At 36.2% G+C, this 18,782-nt stretch overlaps 1 protein-coding gene across 2 annotated transcripts; it reads left to right on the forward strand.

The window, feature by feature from the left end:
• The first annotated feature begins 708 nt into the window (after nt 1-708).
• Nucleotides 709-18,753, forward strand: LOC113680797 (uncharacterized). 2 transcript variants are annotated; one of them, XM_089203857.1, is made up of 17 exons: nt 709-1,108; nt 5,217-5,300; nt 6,965-7,072; nt 7,526-7,582; nt 8,071-8,176; nt 9,499-9,659; nt 10,414-10,493; nt 10,837-10,962; nt 11,304-11,376; nt 11,954-12,041; nt 12,683-12,736; nt 13,708-13,767; nt 13,871-13,906; nt 15,198-15,281; nt 15,637-15,681; nt 16,124-16,381; nt 17,131-18,753. In XM_089203857.1, exons 1-17 carry the CDS (start codon nt 1,037-1,039, stop codon nt 17,229-17,231), a joined length of 1,593 nt encoding a protein of 530 aa, XP_089059983.1. In that variant the 5' UTR covers nt 709-1,036; the 3' UTR covers nt 17,232-18,753. The 2 variants fall into 2 exon arrangements, with proteins under 2 accessions (XP_089059983.1, XP_089059982.1); XM_089203856.1 differs by having other exon boundaries at nt 714-1,108; nt 6,962-7,072.
• Nucleotides 18,754-18,782: the final 29 nt, after the last annotated feature.

The following is an 18,782-nucleotide window of genomic DNA, read 5'->3' on the forward strand; positions in this document are numbered from 1 at the left end:
ATCCTGAACTCGCCATTATCCGATTGCTTACTGTAAGTGTTATAATAAACTCCGTTGGAATGAAAGAATGGCTGCTAACTGAAACAATTTGGGGAAAATTTGCGCCAAATGATTCTTTAATCCCGCAAAAAAAGGTGACCACTTTTACCCCTAGCATCAAGTCGAAAGAGTGAAAAATGAAAAGATGAAAAAAAAAGGGGGGGAAATATTTTTGGACGTAATTGGGGACCGAAGTGAGAGGGGTGAGGGTCTGGAGGAAGGGTACAGGTTTATCAATGTTCTGCGAAAATTAAACATGGAAAGACACTTGACATTAAACTTAACTGAAACTCTACTTTATCTCCAATAAACCCTTACTACATATTTTGCGGTCTCAGTTCTTTCAGATAAGAGAAAAACATTGAAAGGACAAAAAAATAAGGATCATATATGAAACCCTTTTCTAGACTAAATGTTTAATTTGAAATTAATTTTCCTTGGCAGTTCATATGCAGCAAAAATTTTTTTTTTTTGAAAGTTGATTGGCTGAAGAACCACTTGACAAAAGATCAGTCGTCGGAAACAATGGTAGAGAGAGAGTCACTACCCTAAATTATATCTGATAGTTTTGCCAATTTCTTTTCATTTTTTCAAGTTTCATAGAGCTATAAGACATGTCGGAGTTGTTTAAAAAGCATACATTTCGACATCAGGTTGTTTGCGAAAGGAAGTTCACAATTGAGACGCAGGGGTGTAAAGGTGGCGTGATCAACGGGGAGATGAACAATCGATAAGCTAACCCCCTCTACCCTAAGATTTCTCTTTAGACTTCCTGTTATGACGAAGGTATGTTCCTTTTGACACTATAGGAACAGAGGCGTTTTGTAGTTTTTACCGATTTACCGAATTTTCACTATACACTGGCGAGAAATTACTTGGTTGATAAGCGATTTACATAACAGACTGCGGCGGATTGTTCTCACCCAAAAAGTGTAACGAAGCGCTGAAGAATTTGGTCACGGTGGACTCCAGCTGAGTCATTGAGTCAATGTAACTTATGGGAACGAAAGAGAGACGTATAGGAGTAAAATATATGGAGGGCTATCTTGAGTTCAAGGAATCTTCCAAGGTAAATAATGGCTCTTGTTGTCGTGATGTTTACAATTTTACGGTGCTTTTGTTGTCTCGTAAGCTGTTGTCTCGGGTAATTTTGTTTGCTCGCCCGAGGTTAGAAAAAAACCCATCGGATTAGTTGCTTTATGAATACTTAGATAACAACGAAGTCCTTTTTAGTTCGAAAGCGTTTCTAACGATGGACATTCTGCGGGAGATTGACCAACTTGTGCATCAGTATTGTGATGCTTTTTCCATCCGACGAAAGAATATGTGATTCTATCGATCATTATCGCTATTGGGAGGAAACAGTCTGAAAGCACGCTCGCGTAACAATTTTGATATGCGGGCTGGAGCAAAGCGATACATTCTAATGACGCGATATTAACAAAAGTTTTGAAAACTCTGATCGATTTCGAGAAGGTGTCTGGTTCAAAATAAATTTTTTGTCATATGGTAACGAAGGATGAGTTATTCAGCTCTGACTGTTGAAAAGTCACGTTCACATAGTTTGGACGATTAACAAATGCCTTGCAAAGAGTTTTAGATTACGCCACATTGTTCAAAGCCCTTGAATTTTTTAAGCAATGTACATTTGTTGTTTATAATATCCTGAAACTATCGACACATAACATGAAAATTGGAACGACCATGTATTTCATGCCTTTCAAGCAAATGTTTCAGCAATGCATACTAAAAAATCGAATAATCAGTTATATCTGATGAAATCTACGTTGAAGCGTGACAAGCTTAATGGTTTTTTTTTTCCTTCTCTACATTGGAAAAAGGGGCAAACAACTGGATTTGAAATGGTGGATAAATCCCATTGGAAATAGATGTATTGTTATTGCACAATGCTTACGTTTTGTGTCATTGTCGGTAATTAGTTAACTAGGTCCTATCTCAGAGATGAAGCGGACATTGATCAATATTCGAAAGACAAAGGTACGACATCACCCCTCCCCCGCAGTTTATTATAATTGTCGGAGAGAAGACTGGGTGGTTGTTAGGTTTCAGCGCGTGATATTTGTCTTAGAGAGCCCAATGAGAATAAATTTGCTTTGTATCGCGGCGAAGAAGTTTGTGTTTGGTAAACACTACCGTGAACGTTTCAAACCAAGTTTGAAGTTGGTGATTGAATTCTAAGGACATCAACAGGTAGCTACAGGTGATTTACCATGAAATAATGCTGGTTTAAGAGCGTGAGGCATTCCGGCGGTCGGAACGACTGATTGATCATAGTTCATTTAGGATTAGATCAGGCTTGCCAAAGCCAAACTCTTTTACACTTAATTGAATTTCTTTCGCATTCATCGTAATTTGCTGATCGGTTACTTACTTAAGCTCTCAATTCAGGTTTCGCTCAGAAGTTCGTGACAATTGTACAAAACCATGGTGTTTTAGATCCGTGATCTTTAGAGTGCGCAAATTCCGCGATGACTTTGAAACGCGCATGGAAGCCGCACTCAATCACGTCTTGTTGATGAATCACTGGCGTAGTATTTCGATTAGGTGGCGAAAAATAATCTAATGGGAATCTCATGATCACCATTTTCAATAAGTTATGTACATAACACACTTATTTAGTTTTGGCGAACTTTTAGCTGTTCTTTTGCTTTTGTGCCTTTTCATTTCCGGATTGGATTGCGACGCACTGTAAGGAAAATCTGAAGATCGGAAGTTCGAAATGTGATGTTTTTCTGTCTGCCGAATACCGGAACTTCGCTGGCAAGTCTTGTAGGTTTCAGTGTCTAGTTTGTTCAGTATTTTAGCACATGAAAGGTCTCTTCATTTTGTGATCACCTGAAAATACCGAATGCACTGTTTTAAATTCATCTCACGTATACGTGAGATTAGCTAGATTAATTTGTTGCTCATTGTTATGACCAAAATTGACCACCAGTAAAATTATAAGTTTCACGTTAAACATTTTAAGCCGATGGCATAAGATACAAAAGCAAACTTGAGCGAAGTTAAAAGAGCCTTTAGCATAGTGTGCACTTTTGACAAGCTAAAATGTTATGAAGACTCAAACCTCAAAATGTCATGCTTACTTTGGCATCGAATAACATTCCACTTAGAATTTCCATTTTGTTACTGCTAGCTGCACGAGGTTCCTTATCTCGCATTAGGCTTGTCCTTTGCTCATGCTGAGAAGTTCAAGGTTTACTGTTTGCTAACAAACTATCTTATTTTCAGTAACTCTTAAGCTAGGAAGCGTGGCTGTGATTGTAAAAAGAAATCATTATTGAAGGGATGTGAATGACTAGTCTTCCGACTGTGTAGAAAACAAAATCTTAAAGTCACTGTTAGTAATGTTTATGAAACGATATGGAAAACAATACGGAAAACTGATACTTTAATTGCAACCTCAGAGAGCATGCAGGATACGAGGGTCACAAACACAAATATTTTCAAATTTTTACGAAAATATTCAAGTATGTTACGTTGAAAAGAAATATAATTTTCTAAAGGGTGCCGTTGGTGCCTGTTAATTTAAGAGGGCAAATTTTATATGCGATACTAATGCAAGAAGAAAGATGAGAGTGATTAGAAGAAATTTGATTATCACCTACTATCTGGTTCTCTGAATCTACGAAAGATAACAGGAATTTCTGATTTTTGAGTAACATGGGAACAAATTAGTCAGAAATTAATATTCTGATGGCACATTGAAGAGTTTTGCATGCATCATGGAAGTTTCAAATTATTTAAGCATTTTGCAGGAAAATTAAGTCATTCTAGGTCAGTCAGTCCTATGTCTGATCACCTTTTTTTGGTATTTGTTATAATTTTGGTATTCTAACTCCTTGTAAAATATCATTACATTCACTGATATTAATTAGTTAGTCTAATTAATTAGTGTCTGTTGGAGAATAGATTAGCTGGTATCTATTTCACAAGTTGAATTCGCCCATCGTGTCTCCACATCACAATTCCTTTACTTGAAACGAAAAGCTATCAATTCTCAACTTTATTGCGATAAGAACTGACAATTCTTGGTAGTATGTGAAAAGGTAACAGTTTTCCATTCCTAGAGTTGATTTGTTTATAAATGATATCAATGTGCTCAAGTTTAACGGCTCGTTTGCTTGTCCTATTTAATGCTGGTTTGTTCAGTGGAGTTCCGTGTCCTTTCTTCACTAATATATTTTAACTGATTGTCATTGTTGTTACATAGTTAAGGAGAAATTGTCTTTAAACCTTGAGATATATGCTTTGGGAATTTGTCATATGTAGCATTGTTTGATTAGCCAGTCTCCAGTGCTTTGCCATAACTATCAAGTGCAATAACGTTGTTTGGCTAAAATGGCAGCAAAGTTAATGAAGCGTTGTCAAGCATGCTTCAACAAGCTTTCCTTCTAATTATGTTTTACTTTGAGGTATTAAACAAAGCTTTCTTTAATCGTGTGATAGGATTTAGTTCATTAAACAAAAGCAAATATTGCAAAAGCACCTAAACAAAAGCTAATATTGCACCTAGTAGATGACAACTGTACTTTGCCCATAATATAAATACTCTTTTTCCTTGGTGTTATCTAGATTTTCATGTATTTTTTACAAAATGTTGAGTTTTTACATTATTTGAAGAACAATTTGGGAAATGATCACTTTGATCACTTCAACAAGCATTTAATTTATTAAAAGTGAATTGAGCAGCTCTCAAAATGTGGTTTATCTTTAAGCCAACATGACAGGAACTTAAGACTGCATCCGGCAGTATCATAACCCTACATAATTGCTAGTACAGGGGGTCTTAAGGAAAAAGTTTGCTCAACAGATTACAGGAGCTATATCATAATCTTTCAGCTGTTTTTTGTGCAGTATAAAACTATGCTCAACTTGAAAGCAGGTACAAAGTGTTAGTTTTGTAAACCAAGAAGGCCTGAAGGTGAAGATGGAACAGATAAAAAATATTGCAAATGCAAATTTGAAATAAGGAATGACTGGATAATTTTTTTAAAGATACTCAGAATTAAATAAAGCTCCTGTAGGTCAGCTTTTCCCTAAAAAACAAGTGAATTGAATGTGCAATTTTAACTCTAAACAGATCATATTTTTTTACATTTTGTATGACTTTTAAAACTGTACACATCAGTAATTTTGTTGCACTATTTTTGCAGTGGATAAATTACTGGGTTGTATTACACGGATTCAAGTTGTGTTTCTTCAAGAATGAAAACACAAACACAAATTTAAAGGAAAATGTAAGTGGTGTTCATTATTATGTCTTGTAATAAGTATATGTGCTAGAATTGGTCAATTTAGTAGTCCATACTACTGCATGGCCTGCTAAATTCAAAGGTTTATTTGAATTTAAATCTTCTCCTTCTATATGAACCCAGAGATACAATAAGTACCTTATGAACCTCACTTTCTAGGTCTGTACTGTAAGTTATAGACCAAGTGTTTTTTCTGCTCAGATTTATGACCTGTGTGCTTTATGGTTGGGCCAGAAATCTAAGCAGGAAAAAAAGTCAGTCTGCAACTTACAGCACATGTTTAGCAGCTAGAGGGGAGAATTAATGACCAGGGTTAGGACCATGAACAAAACTTAATTGATAAAGACTTTATCTTTGGCACATGGTGGCCAAACATATGCCTCCAAGTGGGCAACTTTTGTTCCAAATTTAGTAGCCCAAAAATAGAAAATTGCACCTCACCATGCTGATGAAAATGGTTGCAACTTAGAGCATTTTGACTGCAGTTTTAACTCAGTACTGGGCAGTACCCTGCCATCGTTAATTGCAGTAAAGAGGGGGCATTGGGGCCTATTGGAAACCACAAAACTGTAGAAAAATCATCAAAAACCATAAAAAAACCAAAAAAAATTTGATCAAAACTGAAAACCACATGCAAAACTGTCACAAGCAATACATTTTCACATCCCAGTCATTAAAACCCTGATCAATTAGATACAGTGGTGACAAGTGGAGCGTACAGAGTAAACTACACTAATTTCATTACAGGATTTATGACTGCCATAGACTTGGCATTCGTATCTTCTAGTATCTGCTTAAATTAACAGCTGCTCTCTCGAGGACCATGAGCGTGGTCTCTGCGGACTCAACAGCTAGTAATGGGGCCTAGTTAAATAAAGGAAATTCACACAAAAGTCCTCAATAGGATTGAAATTTTGCAGTCACAAAAAGCTATAGCTCTGGAAAGTTTCATCGAAAATCCCTAATCTAACACTTCCATTTGCAAACTAAGACTTGAAAGTTTGGAGATTCTATTGGAATCAATCAGTCACGTGTGGCCTGTATCTTGGTCACCAACTTCAAGGTGGCATTGATAAAGAAACTCTGGCAATATTTCATGCTTAGCTGTACCCTACATGTAGCTGTAGCCTCCCCTCCTGCCCCCACCTTGGGGGAGGGGGAGTGTACGGCTACACATAGGTTACATAGGGATCACTGTGATATTTCAATTAGTTTGTCATGCATTCCTCTTGATAACATTTGCATCTAGTGGCTATTCAAGATCAGTGGAGGCCTGTAATTGCTGCTCAGATTGAAGAGAAACCAGAACCCAAATAGGTCAAATAGGAAAGACCGAAAACCACATCAGATATCAAATCCGAAAATGTGTTGGTATTTTTCGCGAAAACTGAAAACCAAATACTAGAAAACAGAAAATCTGCAAACTGCAATAAACACCAAAGCCAAAAAAGGAAAGTTTTTTGGCACAAAAATGGAAAAACCGATCTAAAAAATAGCCAAAACCACAAAACCAAAAATCCCAATGCCCCCCTCAGTAAGGGTTACTGTCAATGGCAAAACATACATTTCTGATCATATCAGCCTGTATAAACTACCCATGGGTAAACCATAACAGTCACAAATATGTTTTATTACTCTCCTTTTAGCAGATTAAATGCAATATTGATATTGCAAACTGTAGCTTTTCTAGTGGTAAAACCAGCAAAGACAAGTTTGAATTTGAACTCAAAGCAGACCGCAAGAAGTACTTATTTAGGGTAGGTACATAATGCACACATTCCTGTGTTGACAAGCAAGAAATTATGCTTAATTGTATGTTGTGATTAATGTATAGAAATTTAATTTGTCACTAACATCAGTTCTAAGTTTCAGTGGTAATATTCCAAGTGCTTCCAATATCTACTACATTTATAACTCAGCTGCCACATGAATCACTGGTTTAAAGGATAATTGACAGAGAATTCAGGGTCAGCATTTTCCCTTTGAAACTAGAATTTCTGTATAAACACTAACATTTGTGATGCCAAACTGGAGGTACTGCTTATCTGAGAGTGAGTTCTATACACCAGTGCTTAAATAAATGAATGACTTTGTAACCATAAAGTTCTACTGTGTAAAAGTCCTACAGCGTAAAAGTTCTACAGCGTAAAAGTTCTACAGCATGCAGCTGTGAAATATTAAAGTCCCTTCTTTTCTGTACATATTTTTAGACAAATTCCGAACTTCTTCGTCTTCAGTGGGTACACTCAATAGGACTTGCTGCACAGGTAGTTACTGATTATTATATTTTAACCCTTTTTGCCCTTAAGGGTGACGAGCATCTAATTTCTCCTTACAATAAATTGTCACCCCTGAATTACACATTAAGGTAACAAGAATTGGAAATTTAAGAAAAAAATTGTAGAGAATATGCATACTCATCTGATGTTAGGTTTTAAAGAGTTAAAGAATACTTCAGTCTGAGCAATTCCAGAGGAACAATTTTATAATTTTGCTTAAATCATTGGGGGTAATTTATTTTAAAAAAAAATCCATTTTGAGCTTCTTATATCAAAGGACAGCTGTGTTGAATCTTGCATTTGATACATTTTACTTGTTAGAGGTAAAGGAGAAATTATTTTTAATTAGTAGCAGAATTCTCACTGTTTTCCAAGTGTAGGAGATAAATTGAGTTGTGTTTTCCTTGTTTAACCTTTAAAATCTTTGCATGGTATTTGACTTTTTGTATTCATCATGGTTGTCTCTGATTGCTCAGGGTAAGCCTCCAGTGACATCAACAGATTTTGAGTCAGGACCTGGTGACTCACCTACCAACAATAACGAGTCTCCCGTAAGGAAAATATCAAACCAGTACACAGAAGGTAACCTTACCTTTGATTTCACTTTTACTTTAGGGTTTTAGTTTGATTTTTTTTATTGTGTATGCAAATGCAGAGAAAACCTATTAGAGTCAATTTTGGCTTTTTGTCAATTTAGTAAATACATTTGAGATTGTTTTCCCATGTTTTAATGAGTTAGAGATGTGGTGACCCAACAGGACAAGGCTTGGTCTGGTCACTATGTTGCATTGTTGGGCCAGACAATTAACCCTTTAATGAGAATACTCAAACTTATCAGGTAGAAGTTGCTATCTTGATCTAACAGCAAATTCTTGTAACTAATTTACAAGGAAATGTGTAGCAGCTAGAGGGGAGAATTGACAATCAGATCTTGAGAGTTAAAGGGTTAACCTTTACAATGCATCTCGCCAGGAAGTAAAAATGAGGGGTATGGTCCAATCTCAATTATTTGACTTGTGGGAACTGTGCTGAATAGTTGGGTTGCTGTAGAGTTAGGAAAATTGAAAAAGAATATTATTGAGCCAAAAATAAAACTGTGTAGTAATCAATATCAAGAAGTGTGGCACATTCTCAAAATAATTGTGCATCATTGTTAAAAATTTCCAAAAAGTTTTTAAAGCTAACCAACAACATTTTACATCAACATAAAATGCTGACAAAAACCAGTTTATTACAAGCTGTTACAGCATGTGTAAGGAGTTTATTCAAGATAGTTGAACCTTTGTGGCACATACATTTCATGTTGTTGGAACCTGATCCAACATTAAACCCAGGTTTAAATAACCCTTTATGTCTCAAGATACAATTAATATTTCCTGCCATAGATTGCTATACAATTCCTTTTAAACAAGACAGGGGAATTTGGTGTTACAACAGCATAACACCCTCTTGCTGATAAGCTTGCCTATTGTGAGGAGAAGTTACAAGTTAATCATTTCAGAGTATAAAATATAAAGGGATAATTAAGATGCTTTAAAAAACCATGTTTTAACCCTTTCACTCCCACAAGTGACCAAGACAGAATTTCTCCTTACAATATCAATACAATATCAAGCAGGCAGGTGATGAGAATAGAGAAGAATATCAATCATGGGATTATTAGTTGATCCAATACCAAATTCTCTGAACTAACATCATAAGAATTGTATGGCAGATAGTGAGGAGAATTACTAATTAGATCTTGGGAGTGAAATGGTTAATGGCAGTTAAATCTGAATTAGCACTGATTGTGTTTTGAACAATTAACATGTGCACGGGCCAGGGCTTATGAATGCTGTGTGGTCAAACACTCAAAGGTACAGATTCTGAATAATATTTTGTGTTCTTTTTTATATACATTGTAGTACCAATTTTTAACATAAGTCCAGATGTTGTTCCTCGTGTAACAGATGAAGAAATGCAGAAAACTATTTTGGGCAAAGGAAAGCACCATTCATTCAGCAGCCATTGCAAAAAGCTGCTAGGAATTAAAGAGAAGCTGAAAGACAAAACTGCTGACGTAGAGGTAAGGGAAGTCAAAGGTATGTGAAAACAGTGGGGGAAATAAGGGTCTCTTCATTTTTAACCCAGAAAACCAAGTTAATCAGGTTTCTGAGATCTCTCCTTGCTACTCTTTACCTGATGAAAATAGGCCATTTTACAGTAATTGTGTACTCGGCTGCTAAGCCTTTCATTTGCATTGAGGCTCAAGGTGACCTTGTTGTGATAGAGACCAGTATCTAGTTTGTATGATGACAAGGTAATTTACATTTGAAAAGCAGACTGTGTATCACAACAAGATCACCCAGCCTTAGCCTCACTCATGTTTGTTCCAGGTTGCATAGTCATATGGGAAAATTGACCTTTGACTGTACTCAAAGTGAATTAAAAATGCAATTAATTCTTAATAATTCTCAATTTGACACCTTTGAGTGACCAGCATCTAATTTCTCCTTACAATATCACCCTGAGTCAAACTTTGAGGTCATGAGAATAAAGGAAATGATCACCAACTGAAGAAGCTCTTGAAGCCTTTGACCTCTAAGAGTGACTAACATCTAATTTCTCCTTACAATATCATCCCTGAATCAAACATTAAGGTCACAAGAATAAAGGAAAATTAATGATCACTATGCAACTAAAATAGCTTTTGATTATCAAACAAATTCTCCTTGTCATCACCTCTGGGAATGTATAGGAAACAGTTTGGAGAATATGCATACAGATATCAGGATGTAAAGGGTTATTACTAACTTGTGAATTTTACGTTTTGTAATCAGGAGCCACCTAGACCTGAATCATTAGGAGCAGAGGCCACTCCAGAAGCACTTTATGATGAATTTCCAGATAACAAACCTCCGTAAGTATATGTTCAATGTACAGGTTCACCCAGTTTTATGTCCCAGATATATTTTATACATTTTCACAACCAATACTCTTGATCACACACTATAGCCTTAATTGCCAACTTCATTATCCTAATGATCGATTTAAAAAGCTCACCAATTTTTTTGGGCATTCTCTCATCTAGATGAGTTATGACCTAAAAAAAACTTCAGGAGTGTGATCATAATTTCATGGGCCTATCATGCTTGCTGACACTCCTAGACAATCATCCTTTTGATTCTAAGAATGGCATTGCTTATGCCAGCTGTTTTGACAAACTTTAAGTAATCTGGTGACTCTTTTAATTACTTCCACAGCTGGTTTTTTGGTAAGCTCACTAGGGAAAGTGCTGAAGCAGTCCTCCAACCTCATCCCGAAGGGAGCTTTTTAGTGCGAGAAAGTGAAACAGTTCGTAAGCTTGGTGCATACACCCTCTCATTGAAGTAAGTTGCTTTTGTGTCAGCTTTGAGTCATTTAAATTGTTTGAAACACTGAAGAAAGCACTGTCAGAAAATCTCAACATTTTTAAGCTTTTCAGAATTTATTATCACTGCTGTTGTTTTACCTTTATAAACCCAGTTTATAAGTTTTACTTGCCTATAAATGTAGCTGTTGCTTTAGAAACTGATGAGTTTACTCTAGAATAAATAAATATTACTGCATCGTCTGTCACTATAAAACTTAAAAATCAATGCTTTTTTCCTATCCATGGAAAATCAGCAGATATGTAAGAATAGTGTCATCACACAACTGAAAAAACTCATTCTTGCTAATTTTTTTATAGACACAGAGATAAATTCCGACACCACAAAATTGAAACAGTAGCTGATGGAAACCTTGTTATTAAAGGACATGAGGTGAGTTTAGAGAAGTCTCGTTAGAATTTAAGTCCAATTTTATTACAAGCATATTGAAGAGATCCTTCATGAAGCGGAGGGCTTATGTATGACATCAGCAGCCTGCTCCTATTGTTGTTGGAAACAGCCCATGGTGAGCATCTTACAGCAACCCCTCAGTTCCTGTCGGAAAGGGAAAGAAGGAGTCCATCCATCATAGCAGTAGAGATGGAGGGAAGGCTCAAGTCTCGAGTCTTGATTTTCATACATTGAGGACGGAATTTTTGGAGGAAATGATTTAATTCTGGAATGCAAAGCAATAAACAATGGCTTGTGCTTGATTATTATGTGGCTCCCCTCATAATACAAAGCCAAGTAATCATATCTTCCAGACGCTCATACCTCAGACCATTGTGCCAATCAAAGCCAACTTCCAAGGAAAGACTCCTTGTTATCAACTCCATCAAGTTGGATTAAACTGCACTTTTTCATACTTGCAATATATAGCTTATCATGTGTGACTTATTTTAAGTTCTTTTAAATTATCATTACACAACTGGATCATTTTTGAGTTTCTTTTCATTAAATCTTTTTGTAGGATAAACCTTTCCCTAATCTTGCAACTCTTATGAAGTACTTTACAAAAAGTCAGGAACAAGATATCATCATGAAACCAGTGATTTGTGGTAATTACAGTCCTGTTATACTATATACAGCCTTGTAATTAAAATAATATAAAGTATGTAAGCTATTTCACTTACTCCAGGGGTGCTCTATGCATAAATATGCTGAATGAAATATAAATGTAGATGTAAAGAGAGAAAGTTGTAACCGGAGTTTCACATGCCAATGATTTTGTAGTAAATAAAACTTGAGTTTCATGTAAGGCAACTCTCTCTCTTAATATTAATGTTTACTGATGAGTGAACAAATTTTCATGGAAACAAGGAATAATGATAGACTTAGAAGAAACTGTGAAGCTGCTGAGCACAGCCCCTCAAAAGTTTTCAGAATATTAGAGAAGAGTGGCAAAATGACATAATTATCTTAATGTATGCCTGGTATATATGTAAATTTTTTTTATCTAAGATGGATCATTTAGTGATTAGATTTGTATAATTTAATTTTTGCTCTTTAAATAGGCAATTCAGTTTTTGAACTGCTATGTAGTTATGAATTAATAAACTTCAAACTTCAAAGAAGCAAATGGAAGTGACACCAATAACTAAAGAAGATCAGAATTATCTACGTGATTGGTAAAATTGTAACTAACCATGTAACCATGTATTAATAATGATTGACACTAGATATATTTTTTAACTTCTAGGTACAAGTAATGATGATGAACAAAATGCCATGAAAGGTTATGAACTAATGGGTGGTGAGTACACTACCTTTAAAATTTAGTTTTCAAATTGAAATGTATGAAAAAAAAATTGCATCTTGTTGATTATTGTTCCTTGTTAAAAACAAGTCTAATTATTTGAGGGCTGATTAGTGCTAACCCAAGGTTGAATTTTAATCCAGGTTGCTATATTTCTCTGTTCAAAAGTTGTTTTGGGATAATTTTCTTTATTGTTCTTAGAGCATCTAATTATCAAATTGTAGACAAAAAGAATGAAACTGAATTTTCTTTTAAAGCTTTCAGATCTGAAATGAAATTTTGCAGTAACCCTAGGTTATTTTAACCCAGCTTTGAGCAATCCAGCCCAGCTGGTGGCCCCTTTTGAGTTTGGTTGTGACAGAGGCATTGTTTGAGAGTAACTGTTATTTCATTTTTCTCAGTTCACTCTTTACTCGTAAGATCTCAAGGTTAATTCTCCACACTGTTTGTCACTCATTACTTATATTCTTAGAACTGAGAATTTGCTGGTTGATCAAGCAATATCCCCAAGTTGATAATTTTTTCACTTCTCATCGATGTTTGATGTTATTTTTCCAAACCTAACATGATCACAAATCTTAAAGAAAAAGTATGGCATAAATGTGCAATTCAAATACTGCTATGCCACATGTAAACCTCTATCTCACTGATATCCTTACATTATTTAGCAAGCAAGAACCCTAAGCAAACTTATCAGGTAGAAGTTGTTATCTTGATCTAACATCAAATTCTGGAAACTAACCTGTAAGGAAATGTGTGGAGAGAGGAGAATTACGAATCACATCTTAGGAGTTTAAGGGTTAATCAGTGCAATGCATGTGATTGAATTAGTTGTCTGTAAAAACCAGGGTATGAGGTTGGGGTGCACTTCTTTAAAATTAAAAAAGTTACTTGTAGAGGATTTGCTTATTTGTAACTGTAACTTTCCTGCACTGCACCTTTACTTACTAATGTTATCACTGTATCAGCTCGGCCTGCCCCACCAGGTTGTGAAGAGGGAGCGGACCTAAATGGGTCAGTGGAAACCAGTAAGTGCTACGTGTACATGTGCCAATTATTTTTGAAAGTTTTTGAAAAACATTAATATTTCGTTTCTTTAGAATGCATCTTATTTTCTTCTGTTATCCCTAGGAGGACCAGTGAAACATTCCTATGAAAACATACCAAGTAAGTAAAAATGAGTTTTTGAACAAATCTAGATGGTTTTCAAAAATACAAGGATAGAATCCAGTCGTGCAACTCATTGAACTTACTGGTCAAGATGTAACTTATATTTGCAATTTCAGTTTATCTTTACCTAATGAGTTTTAATACCTCTCATTAAACTCGTTCTTGTTCCGTGGTGAAGGTTACGGATCGAGGTTTTTTCGCTCGGATTTGCCCATAAAACCGAGTGGAAAAAAACGAGGTTCCATAACTTACAATACAAACCAAGAAGACGAGGTTAATAAGATATTATTTTATCTGTGGGTTTAAATAGAGGGAGAATATTTTTACTTAAAACAAACTTTTTTATTTATTGAGCCGTATAGTGAAATAAGGCCCACTAAATGGACCAATCATGGCATAACTAAGAGAAATAAGATAAAAACAGGCTGGTCAGTTAGAAGTTGTTTTCCTGATGTACCACCAAATCCTTCTTTCAAAATGACAGGGAAATGATCAAGATTTTCAAATTTAGAAGGCAAATTTAATAAATATTTTTTTTATATTTCTTTTAATACCCATGTTGACCCTCGTCAAAACAAAGTGAACAATTAGTTTTTTAATCTGAAGGTTTACGGTCAATTCGCCACCACAACAAACACGCCACCCCAAAACTCGCCACCTCTGAGAGTCAAATCGCCATCAGTGGCGATTTGACTTAAACGTTATGTGTAGGCTGTCGTATAAAACTTACATCAACAGAAGGCTATGATGTCGTGGTATATTCACTCTGGTTTTGCTTTACGCAAACTGACTATAGTCTTCGTGATATTCACAAGTTTTATTTCATTTAACTGTTAACTTTCCATAGCTGAGAGGCGTCACATAACTTCTGAGTCCCTTTCCCTTTCGCAATATACTATTACATCTTAGCTTTAATGTGAGTTTCACGCGACAGGCTTCACATAACGAAAAAGTCAAATCGCCACCGGTGGTGATTTGACTCTCAGTGGCGGCGAGTTTTGTGGTGGCGAATTGACTGGATACCGTTTTGAAAAGTGGCAATCAGGGGAAACATAGACTGATTTTGAGACCTGTCGGCCGTCTGGATCGAAAACCTCAGTGAAAATTAATGCGAGTGCAGAAGAGTGCTATACCCCTAGCGCTGCGGTAAAAGGCGACGGAAGGAAATCACACTGTAGTTGGGTTATATTTCATCGCAAATTAGCGCTTTATAGTGAAATGGAAATAGATTGAATTAACAACAGCCTGTTTAAGAGACTTTAATTTCTTTCATTTTATTATCTCTCAGGTAAGCCTCCTCTGAGAAGTCGTGTAACATCACCTGATCTGTTCAGGACTCATGGGCATGGCTATGAGAACATACCCAACAAAAGTACGTTGATCATGTTTTGTGACCGTCTGAGGTGTAGGTAATCCTTAAATGGAATGTTGGCAGTTATTAACAGATTTCCACTCAATTTGTCATAATTTTGGACTAAAACAGTAGGATTACTCTCACCTGGATTATCACAAAAATAGCATTAACATTGTGAAGAACAAAATAAAGATCAAAATGAACCTGTAGTCAACTAGCTTGAATTGTATTTCTCTGTCTAGGTAATCCTTCTGACAGATAGGAGATGAAAAATCAGACTAGTTTGATATTTTTTCCCCCGAAATTCCGTTCTTGATGTAAATTTTCTTCTTATTTTTTAAGAAACGTATTTTTGACACCTTTGAAATTGCAGGTAGAAGTTCAACAATCCCTGGTTATGAGTCAATGGATCCAAAAGGTTTGTGCTCAACAGTGATTTGCAATAATTCATTATCGTTAAGAATTACCGAATGAAACAATTTTCAAGTGAGTGCCAAACTTAACCCTTTAACTCCCATGAGTGACCAAGACCGAATTTCTCCTTACAATATCAATACAATATCAACTAGATAAGTGATGAGAATAAGGACAACTATCACTTTGGGGATAATAAGTTGATCCAATACTAAATTCTCTGAACTAACATTATAAGAGTTGTATGGTTGACAGTAAGGAGAATTACAAATTTGAACTGGGAGTTAAAGGGTTAATCTGGAATTACAACGGTTATGATTTACTTTGCTCTGTGATTGGTCTGCAAAACTCACGTCTCCCTTTTGACCAATCAGATGTAAACTGAAATCAATCTCTAATTATTCACTCTCAATGTATTTCTCTGAAATGTTTCTCTGCCCCATCAGGTGCTCCTGTTATACCTCCTAGGCAGCCGGTTGTAAAACACCCTGGATATGAGAATATTCCCGAGAAAGAGCCAGAACCCTTGCCTCCAAGACAGTCTACATCCCAGGGGTACGAGAATCTTCCCCCAAAGGATGAGGAAGATCCTCCAGCACTCCCACCGAGAATTCCGTCACGTGTCCAAGGATATGAAAATGTACCAACGAGAGACGAAAGAAGCCCGCCATCGAAAGCTCTTCCATACCAAAACATTCGACCAGGTATGTTCTGATTTTTTTTTTCCAACACAAGCCGCGGTTACCTCATACATGCGAAAAAAAAGTCGAATTCTATAAGCGTACGCCAGGTAGAGTGACGGGGGCTTCGCTTTTGGGAGGTTAAAAATGCTAAGTTTTTATTTTTTTATTTGGCGAAACCCACATACGTTAGTGTATGGAGCCCCAGAGTGTTTGCTTCGTTTATCAGCCACTAGAGTGTCTGCTTACGAGACAGAGTCCATTACAATATGAGCGTTACCAGTCTGTTTCCTTGTTGTTCACATAAAACAAAAGACAACAACAACAGCAAATTACACGTAACACTAAGCTAGCTAGGAAACTATCTCCTCAAAATGTGTCTTGCATATTTTACCTTGGCTTCTATATAACTTACTTTAAGACTGAATCTTTCTATGCTATGAAAAGAGTGGTTAACTGTCGTGGGGAAGGGCATTTTTGGCTAACACGAATAATGAAACTTTCTTCGATCGAACCAAGATTTAACCACCCTTTAACTAGGTACAATTTTCATTTCGCTAGAACTACAGACCATTTCTGACAGAACTGATATTACACTGAAAAGACATGGCGGCTATGTTACACTACAATAAGTAAAGCTAATATCGTTACAACTTTCCTGCTTTACATAAAGCTCCTTAGCTTTACAATGGTAGACCTACGGACATAATGAAGTTTTTATTACAATGTTAACAGGTTTTACTGTCTTTCTTTCTTTTGTTTAATTTATTCAGTGCCATCACGTCGGCAGACCAGACAGGCCCCACCATTAAATCGAGCAAATACAGTGCCAGCTCATATCATGCAGAATACACTTGGAAAGGGCTCCATCTGAGGGAGACCCCGTGGGTAGACCAAGGATGGGAGGGAGAGAAGGCGAGTCTACGGTACAATCAGCGGTGAACTGAAAAAAAAAATACTTATAGAACTATGTTTGGCCTGCTAGAAAATTCATTGGTAGACAGCGTATCGCAACTTAAGAATTTTCAGAGCTCGTATGTATCGCAAAATATAGAAAAGTCACTATACTATTTACAAAGCCCTTTAGATGGTGACTTAATATTAGTTTTTCGCTCATTAAACACTTACAAGACGATGCCGACCAAGATGTAATTGAAAATGTTTATCGGCGACCTAGAGCAAAGAATTCACATTAATGTTATTTCACTTAAGTCAGATTTCTTGCCTGTGGTAAAAACTGTGCTGACTTCTGTCCAAAATTAGAAGGCACCCAGTTGCTTTCAAAGTTAACCCGTATTCAATGTTTACTTATTGTTCAATGGAGAACTAAGAAAGTTGACCTTTCCTTTTAAAAGATAGTCAAAATGAATTTCTTTACTGTTGAATATTACAGGAAAAGACTTGAAGAAGTTGCTCTCGTAAGCAAACTTTACTGTTATTAATCCTGGAAGGGGGTGGGGTTGTCGATGTTTGTTCCAAACTTTTTGCATTGTTATTTTGTAACATTACAATAAATCGAATACCGAGTTACAGCAGTTGTAGTTTTAAACGTATTTCATGTGAAGTTGTTTTACTAACTAGTTCGATTTGTAATCTTCTTTCTTCCATATGCATAAACGAAGTCTTATGAGAAACTAAGAGGGGAAAAATAGCTTAAAATCATTGAAGCCTAAAGTTCATTTTAAAACACAACACCATCTAAAAATGCCAGAGTTATTTTGTAACTAGCTATTTTTAGGTAACATTTCGGAGCCTCTTTGGAATTTTCTGCAACGGTCACCGTCACGCAATAAACTAATGATCGAATCTGTCGATCCAACCCTATCTTAAGTTGACGGATTTCTTCGGATTTGAAGCTAATTAACGTGCAAGTGCAATAAGAAAATATGGGGTGATGGGAAGGGAAGGGTTCTCTTCTTACCCATCACACTTTGCGCCGTGTTGGCTGCTCGCGTTATTATGGCGACTGTAGGCGAGTAACAGAGAGAGAGGCCAGTTTCAGGTGATAATAACGATCAAATTTACCAGTGTATAAACGCCAGAGTTAGATTTCCTAAGGGAGACTGGAACTTAGCGTAAACAACGTTATTTTGCTCGCAGTTAATTCCACTGATGTACTTACGGTGACCTTTACTTCGTAGAAAGGGCCGGGCTTCATAAGGCGTAGGCTCCAGTCCCCGAAAAGTAGTAACAGTTTTTGGCATTTTCTTTACTCCCATACACAGACTTCACTTTGCCATGTCATACGACTAGACAAACATATGCCGTTGTGCCAGATAAATGTAACCTGAGACCGGTTGATCCGGGTTAAAGTAAATAGAATGTATATTTCAAGATAACGAATAGAAATCTCCAGAAACATTAAAAATAGACTTTTTTTTTCATGGTTTTTGGAAGATGTGTTGCGTTTTTTGATGTACTTTGG

The sequence above is a fragment of the Pocillopora damicornis genome, chromosome 4 (genome assembly GCF_964200805.1).
Source record: "Pocillopora damicornis chromosome 4, jaPocDami1.2, whole genome shotgun sequence".
Classification (NCBI taxonomy): domain Eukaryota; kingdom Metazoa; phylum Cnidaria; class Anthozoa; order Scleractinia; family Pocilloporidae; genus Pocillopora; species Pocillopora damicornis.